Genomic DNA, 9,410 nt, shown 5'->3' with positions numbered 1-9,410 from the left:
TCCGACTCACACTTTCAGCAACGCTGTCTGCTTCTGCTGCTCCTCATCTCTCACACAACACAGGAGCCATAATCCCCCATCGCTTAAAAACGTGTTCGAAACTCAAGACGTCATTTATGACCAATTACAATCTGCAAACACGAACTGCGACTGTAAGTCTCTCTTCTCAAGATGCGTTTACTATGCCTTAACCCCTAACCACGGATGTCTCATTATAGCATAATTTCAGTGTTGACTTAAGTGTAACTCACAATGACTAAAAAAAAAAAAAAAAAAAAACAGCAGGAGTCGGGACGCGGAACTTGTTGGAAGTTGTCGAATTTATCAAGTTCACAGTCAATGTTTTTATTCTTGATACCGAAGTTATAGCGCACGAAATATGATGACGTGTTGCTGTTGTTGTATACATTTATAGGGGTTACGTATCGTATAGGGCATGCAATACAGTATTCTGAGAAGCACAACTCCATCAAGAAATGCCTGTCTACTTTAATGACTTGGTTAACATCAATTGCGTCTGTATCATATTATTAATCCGAGGGGGCGGGGAAAAGAACAAATTTAACTTGAGAATGCAAATAGCGCAGTTGATTTACAAAAAGGAAAATATTTTGGAGGGCACAGTCTCAACTTCTTATCCCGACATGTTTGTTTGTCTGTTTTCATTATTTGTTTGTTTGAACTCGGGAAAACTGTCATGAGCTTTATTTATCAACAGGACTTCATTCGAGTTGAAGGTTGCGCAAATGGCCTGTATTTGATAGATTACATTGCAACGTGTAAAACAGGATTTACGGCCATGTTGTGTCATCCATCTAGTTTCTATTCCACGCGTCTTGTTCTTTGAGCCTTTCCCAGATGACGTCGAATGAGAGGCGGACGATACCCGAGACTGGTCGCCAGTTGGTCGAAGAGCACGTAAAACAATCACGCACTCTGACATTCACATCGTCACTGAATGGGAAGTGAACCACGCTACCTGCGAAGACAAGCGAATGCACCACGACATTATCAGGGACTTATTTTGTAGCATAACATTCGATGTATTATTATTATTCTTATTATTATTATTATTATTATTATTATTATTATTATTACTAGTTTGGTTGGTTATCGTGAATGCACTATAAGCTAATAACACAAAGCCGAGAAAGGCGTGTATAATGTGTAGCGACGACTCTGAGGGCACCGTTGAACTTGAAATATTTTTGGAGACTTGTACTTCTCGGGCTTGAAAAGGACACTAGAGGCTTTATTTCCACATTGAGCCTTCCATATAACAGGGAATATCGTCAAGAGAATCGCAAGTTTCTATTTGCCTGCAGAATAAACATATATTTAAACTATTATTATGATTGTTGTTGTTGTTGTTATTAAGCGGTATATTGAACTTGCAGTAACAGAAAACAGAAATGAAAAATGAGAAAAGATGACCCAAAATAAATGAGAGAAATTCGTTTCAAATGTTGAAAAAACCCCTTTGCTTTTTTTTTTTAAAAACCGTTTTACGTCATGTGGAAGAATAAAGAGGCTCGGAACCGGAATGTTTTTTCTCGTCTTAAGGCTAATTGGATATTTTCCGCCTAATTTTCCACTAAGGCTTTCATTTAACAAAATGTGGTTGCACGGCTGTACAGTATTTTCCAATATCTGTGTTGTTATTATTTTTATTAGTAGCAGTAGTAGTAGTAGTAGTAGTAGTAGTAGTAGTAGTACTAGTAGTAGTAGTAGCCTATATTTCTGCCGTTTGCAAAATGTAAAGGCTATTTTCTTGACTTGTCTGACTAACCCTTTCCAATAGAAACATAATTAGCAAATGATTTTTATTTTCCATTGCCTTCGCATGCATATTTCTCATGATAATGAAACGATTGAGGTAAATTTAATCCTAATATTAAAATGTTATATAGCATTCTGTTGATCATTAACGACAAACACTAAAAGTTTCAACCAGGCATTGCAATTCGAAGTTAAACAATTCAAACCGACAGCCGGGTGAATGATATTCAGCAAAGTATTGGGTTAGTGCATGTTTGTATAAAATCCGTGCAGTTCTTGATTTTATAAAAGTTACACAGAAAGGTTTAGCCGCTACAGTTGCCTTGCACGTAGTTGTCTGTTATTTTCCTGAGAACATGCGATTTGTGAGACTTAACTCATTCACTTGGAATAAACGGCCGCTGACATGCTTGACACGCGCGCGTCTCGGGACTGGCTTGTGTCCCCAAGCTTGGCCTTAGTCCTTCTCAGAGACATATTGGCAGAAGATTAACCGGAGGAAGAACGCATGCCAATATAAGTCAAGCATGTCACATGCATTTTATTTGAGGTTGCTTTACATTTCTTGTTGTATTAGGAAACATATACATTGTAATTATATGATTTTCGTTCTAAGGAAATTACTATTTTGACAGGGGACAAGATGACTTGATGATGATCTGTGAGGGAACTAAATCCCCACAGCCAACCAGATGTACAAAGACCACGTGTATCCTTGTAGAAACCAGCGCGATTTGATCATGCCCTGGACCCGGCTTTAATATTTTCACGGAGGTGTAATTAAACCAAAATCACAGTTTTACAGTGCCAGTATTCCGAGTAAGCTGACTTCGTATTCAAATATAGTTTCCACAAAGACTTCGGGGATGCGAAACAAGTCGGCCACATAATGATTGTAAATTGTGTACGAATTCCAATGCCAAGAACATATCTCTTACTGTTGAGCCAGCAGCATATGGTTACATTGTGCTGTGCGTGCGTGCGCGTGCCAACAGACCTACTTAGCGGGCCCATTGACATTAAAGACGAGTAAACAGACCCTGCAGTTGAGGCCAGTGGAAGGTGGAAGGTTGTCCATTGGTCGGAGAAGTCTGCGAAGTCACTCTCCTCCCCCGCTTGTAAATGACGTTAGTCTCTCTCTCTCTCTCTCTCTCTCTCTCTCTCTCTCTCTCTCTCTCTCTCTCTCTCTCTCTCTCTCTCTCTCGGTCAGCTCAGTGTCAACTATAGCCAGTAGTGTTGAGCCGGTTGCTGCACAGACTGACCCTGCCTTGCCAAACAGCTCTGATGCTGGCAGCGACGGAGACCCGTGGAATAGGATGAATCGGTGAAAGGATGTTAAAGTGAAAAAAAAGAAGAAAAACAAAAGAGGCGCCACGGGTATTCGGATCGCAGGGGCCAGAAAGACAGAGGAACCATGTCGAGAGTTAGGCGGCCTTCGGGCAACAGTAGACTGGACTAGCGCGGCTCTTTCTACTTGGGAGTACTGCCTCGCCTAACTTTTGGACTCGGCGGACATTTTCTGTCGCGATGTGGAAATTATTCAACATGCAAACATCTGCTTTGGACAGTCGTTAAACAGCGACTGAGCAGCATTCCTGAAGGTTCGGCGTGGGCTCGGGTGTCATTGTCGTACGTGCACGTGAGACAGCCAGTGTGTGCGTGTATGTGTTTGCTCGCGCGCGCGCGCCCGTGTGTCACCATGAGTCTCGTATCAGGCTTTCCTCACCATCCGGTCATGCACCACCACGACAGCCACCACTACTCCCTGCACGCGGCCGCAGCGGGTCGGTGTCACGAGGACACGGGAGCGCCTCCTTATTTCACGAGCTGGCTTATTAGTCACGCGGACGTGTCGCCCACCGAGTACGGCCTCGCTCCGGGCTACAGTCCAGATTACCACGGCAACAGTGGCACTGGGACCGTAAGTGGCCTGGATCCTCACCACCACCATCACCACTACGGACACGGTGCGTTGGTCCCCGGTGCTGGCGCCATCGCTGTGAACGGAGCCCAGGTGGGTATGCATCATCATCATCATCACCACGCACATCCTCGGACAGTGAAGCGGAGACCGACTGCAAACCGGAAAGAGAGACGACGGACCCAAAGTATTAACTCGGCCTTCGCGGAACTGAGGGAGTGTATCCCCAATGTCCCCGCCGACACCAAGCTGTCCAAGATCAAGACGCTTCGGTTGGCCACCAGCTACATCTCCTACTTGATGGACATCCTGGACAAGGACGGCCAGCACGGAGACACGCAGGCATTCAAAGCCGAGCTGAAGAAGACAGAAGCGCGGGAGGAGCGGAGGAAGCGGGACACGGTAAGAAGCACACAGGGCTGCACGCACGCAGGCCTGAAAAGTTTCAATAACTTGCATTCGCCTCAGACATAATGTCATGTTTTGGTTACAATTAGGGGGGGCGACACTGTAACGCTATAAAGGCCTAACTAATTCTTTTAATAAAGCAGGCTCAAACTTTACAGGTTTTGTATTATGCTAAACTATAATACGGGATGGAATCATATTGATTGAAATGAAAATCACCCCGATCATTTTGAAAATATATGTCCAGTGTTGTTAGCAGATGCAAATTCCAAGTTCGACAAACAAACGAAAAAAAATACTATCTTTGTGCTGAGATATACTTGTGAATTTATATTGACCAAATGTGTTCCTTAAATTGGACTCTTGATAGAAAAACAGCACAAGAACAAAAAGAAAATCAAAACTAGATTCGCCGAAGAAAAGAGAAACACGCATAAACAAATGAAAACTACTCGGGGCAACAAACGATTCTCAGTGAGCTCACCAAACCCCAAAATGTTTTACACATTAAAGATTGCATGCTCAAAATGATCACGCCTATAAGGAGCGGTGCCAGAAAATTGGTCTCCCTTCACAGACAGCTTGGAGCCAAGCGAGTCGATTGTTCAGCACAGAACTCATTCCTTGCAAAAGCTTTTCCATGATTTTGTGCTCACGGGGCGGCCTTATTTTTCATTACATTTGGCCTGGTTCTGCGTGGCCATACCCCATACGGACGATTTATTATCAAGATGTATTGGTTAGAGATTTCAACATTTTCCACTAGATGCCCGAGTTCCCCTTTTTACATGCAGTTCATTTGATGCATTATTGGTGCAAAATAACATGCAGCAAATTGATCGCATGTAAACATTACTACGCTTTAATGTGCGGAAGTCAGAATACAGCCATTGCGCCGAACAAAGAAAAGAATAATTGAATTGATTAATCCATGTGGCCTTTATGTACAAAGAATTGCAAATTATTCAAGTCAGGCAACAAATTTTCCCCATTTCCAAATAAGCGACTCTGTCGTGCATGTTAAAAAATGATGACACAAGCAGCTCTGCAAGCAAACACACTTTCCTCCTAGTGCCCCCCAAAAATCATGTAAGGAGGATTCCTCGGGTGGAAAACAAATGCCTCGCATACTTGAAGTTGACTTGAATGGGATCAACAGCAATGGCTCCACTCTGCGGCTCCATTAGTAATTAAGGAGTTAACACTTGAGTGAATTCAGAACTTAATGGCGGATCCCTTAAGCTTGCCAATCAGGCGGAAGGTATGCTATGATAATTTCAGACACACAATTTATTATTTCAAATTATGAAAATTATAAATCACCTTCACCAAGAGCCAAGCAGAAAAAAGGACACTACATGACAGCGTGTGTGTGTGTGTGTGTGTGTGTGTGCGTGCGTGCGTGCGCGCGCGCGTGATTTACAACGTTTTGGCTTATACAGATTTGTCGTGCTTCAATTTGAATTTTAACCATTTGTTAGGCATGGCTTATTATTTTACGGAGGGAATGATTACGGAGTGACTTAAATTTATGATCAATGTGCAGTTCGTTAAATCCAAAACTAGCGTCATTTGAAATGCTGGACGCAAACGACGCGCATACAAATTCGGGACGCCGTATTAAAAACATTCGCTTGGTGGGTTCGATTTGGAGCGAGCTGGTTTTACATGTTCAGCAGCAATTTCCCGAACGCCTAAATTTAATGAATATAATGGAAATTGTTGAAATGACCGCTGCAATCTGAAGAAAACTGCTTTTGTTAAATTAGCTGATATATACACGAGCCTTAAATTTGTGACAATATATTGAAACAGATCCCTTTCTTGTTGGTGTAGCACGGTGCAAATAAAATACATCTATACTATCGATCTGTTATTATATTTGTTTCATTTATTTATAAATGTTCTGAATATTTAAAGTAGCACCATCACAGGGAATGTAAACCGATATATTTTTCTTTTACTGTGATGGCGCTCGGGCTTGATTCATCGGAGTGACGCTGCGTGCAAATTCGTTTTTTTTTGTTGTTTTTTTTTGTGAGCAAATCATCGGAGGTCAGTAGCTTTAATTCAAAAAGGAAATCCCGAGAATGTGTTTGAAACGTGCATAAATTTGAGATGTTTTAATTTTAATTAAAAATGTATTTAGTCACATAAAAAGGTTGGCATATTCTGTTGTATGTTGCGTGCACATCATAATTTAGTTGGTGGAGTATTATTACGTTTTTTCTATTGTTGATACTGTGGTTGTAAAACAGGTGATCAGTAAGATGGGGCCAATAGAGCCGAATAAAATAAACAACACGACTGAAAGTTTTGTAGGGAATTATTAGGAACACTTTTTGACAAACACATTGAGATATTGAATGGCTGGATTAAAATTGGATTACTATTATGAATGTATGCAAAACAGACATTCGTTTTCTACTGTGAATGGGGAAACCGATGCGGTTAATTAAATATAGCAACAGCCTTTTTTCGTCACATTTTGTGAAGTGAAATAATTACAATCTATGATTATTTTTAATATTTTACATTACATAAAATACAAAGTAAACGTTTACCGTATTTCAGATATTTTAACTCTCCTTGACACGCACGTTAACACACACACCAAAAAACTTGAATGCGTTAAACTGTATAAGGAAGACGACTGGGTGCAGATATTTTCAACACTTACACTGTTTGGTTTATTGCGGCGTGATTTTATGTGTAATATATATATATATATATATATGAATTTATATTTTATGTAATTCAATCTAATTTCAGTTTATGTTATGAATAACACGTGAGCCTCATGCGGAACACCAAACAGGACCGATGGAACTGTGCTTCATGGTGTTTATCTCTCAAGGAGACCTTACATGTTCTTGCAACAATGCCATTTGTCTGCAGGTGGACATCGCCAAGACAGCTACATCGTCATCTTGCTCGTCGTCGTCCTCCTCCTCATCGTCACTGGGCGACAAGAAGACAAAAGGGCGGACAGGATGGCCCCAGCACGTCTGGGCACTGGAACTCAAACAGTAGCCAGCTCCATCCCGCAGGTCGACTGCACTCCCTGTTCCGCTGCGCTCCGCAGCGGGACGATCGTGACGCACTCGCATGAACTAGCAAGTCATCATCACCTTTGTGTGGATGTGTGGACCTCGTTGGACACTCATCCGTTCCCCTCAAGGAAAACACGGCCGTACAGAACGTTAAGGTGGTCTATTAATCCCCGTCATTGGTGGGTTGTTCTGTTTGCTCTCTATACATTTTCGATCTGCAAAAATCTTAAATTGTTACCTCAGTTATCCATTTGGTTAAACACTGCAAGTGGAAATTTAGATCGTCCTCGTGTTACTGAGGTGTATAAATGGGGATAACCAGCGATTGCAGCGTCAGTATATTGTAAGCGGGTCAGGGATGAAGAGGTTCAAATAAAACATCGAACCGTGTTTTATCTGTTGCTCAATATGCCCGAATTGAAATAGATCGGGGTCATTCGCGGCATGCGATGTTTGCCCACAAATGCTCTTAAATTTTGTTCTCTTTTAAGAAATGAAAGTGAACACAAGTAGGCTACCTGAAGATATCCCAACCACTCATCCTCTGGGCCACAGATTTATTCCCACAAGCATTCTGTACAAATGGGAGTCAGTTTGCGCTCAACTTTATTTAACTCGATATATATATTTATGTGCAATGGGGCCGTTTGGAAGAGCTGAACTGCCACTCAACTGAATGCCAAAAGACATATAATATTTCTCATTACCACACTACAAGTTGTTTGTGAAGTTGTACTGTCTACCTGCATATTTGTCTTTCTGGTTCTCTCTGGGCTGCGGTGTAAATACATGTTGTGACGTCACTGTGATGACAAAGTGTCGGTTTTGTGAAGTGAAAAACGTGGTGGGAGTGTAAATAATACCAAATATAGGCTGTAATCTGTGTTAAGAATTAAATAAACCACCACTTGTTTACATCGAAACTGATGAAAATCGACCGTTTTTTAAGTTGTGAATATTGTGTCTCGAAAATAGTGAGGACATTTTTGGAGATTTAAAAATAATCTATAAAACGTCAAGTTTTGTTTATATTACCATGAGAAAACAAAACAAATCTTCATATTCAAGAAATGGATACATTGTCCTATACGAACCGGGATTTTAAAAGACCTTGGAGCGTGATATGTGACGTCACATTAGCACCTCCGGAAACCCGAAACGGGAAGAATCCCACGCACAAATACAGATTGGGGGACATTTGACAAAAGGAATTATTTTGATAACAGCATTTCAGTTTAACGGCACGTTATTTAAAAAACTATAAATGAACGAATAAAACCGTTGCATTAAATTCAGGTGCGGAGATGGGACCTTGTAGCTGGGATCAAGCTTTTAAAAACACGCACACACACAGACTGACACACATACACGCACAAGCACTCACACATTTTCATATATATATATATCCTCAGAAAATTGTTCCCTCTATCTTTTACATTGAGCAAACAACACATTTCTCAGAGTGCCAACTGTGACGGCATGTGTTCAAAATCCACTGATAGTCGGAATTTAGAAACAAAAAATTCCAACCTAAACATGTAAATACAGTACAACGTTTGCGTGAGCAGCTGATATAACATTAGCATATACATTCTATGTCGGGTTTGTCAGCTTCATATGCCTTGTTGAGTTGGAGATCGGACTTCAGAAAGACGGCTGATTAAAACTCTGGTTTAAAAATGTAAATACGGACGTTGTTGTGTAATTTAAACACATCATTAGTTCCCGGAGATTTTTGTTGGTTTACGTGATGAAAGTGCAGTGGACGGATCGTGGACATCAGAAATCTGAGGGGAACGTTTCCCTACCCTCACCTTCCCTAATGCTATGAGCCCATGATTAAGTAGGAAACCAGACTTAATTTATTTTTATTTTTTTGCATTTACAGTATTATAAACCTTAATTCGACAGTTTCTTTCGGGTTGGAAACGCATACTTGGCTGCATTATTGGACTCTCCTATGTTTTTTGTCTAGTTTTGTTTTTTCATAAAAAGCCTATAATGCCCGCCACAAATACAGTATTCATATGTAACATAACGGAATCTTAAGAAATCCAAACATTAAAAATGGTAATTAGGGGGTTTTGTTTTGTCTGATTGAAAGGGTGCTCTTGGAATATAACATTTCAACTGTAGTTTTATTTGGCAGAGAATACGGCAACTAAAGGATCATTTTTGAAATGAGTTTGCCAAATGTTAGTCTGTAGAAATTAGTAATCAATATAAAATGACACACACATATATATATA

The 9,410-nt window shown here is 40.8% G+C and overlaps 1 protein-coding gene across 1 annotated transcript; it reads left to right on the top strand.

Moving 5' to 3' along the window:
* The first annotated feature begins 2,995 nt into the window (after positions 1-2,995).
* hand2 (heart and neural crest derivatives expressed 2) lies at positions 2,996-8,167 on the top strand. Its single transcript, XM_019879703.1, has 2 exons — positions 2,996-4,102; positions 7,007-8,167. Exons 1-2 carry the CDS (start codon positions 3,443-3,445, stop codon positions 7,139-7,141), a joined length of 795 nt encoding a protein of 264 aa, XP_019735262.1. The 5' UTR covers positions 2,996-3,442; the 3' UTR covers positions 7,142-8,167.
* Positions 8,168-9,410: the final 1,243 nt, after the last annotated feature.

Source organism: Hippocampus comes, unplaced genomic scaffold (genome assembly GCF_001891065.2).
Source record: "Hippocampus comes isolate QL1 unplaced genomic scaffold, H_comes_QL1_v1.1 scaffold158, whole genome shotgun sequence".
Lineage (NCBI taxonomy): Eukaryota > Metazoa > Chordata > Actinopteri > Syngnathiformes > Syngnathidae > Hippocampus > Hippocampus comes.
This window is presented reverse-complemented; position numbering and strand designations above follow the sequence as displayed.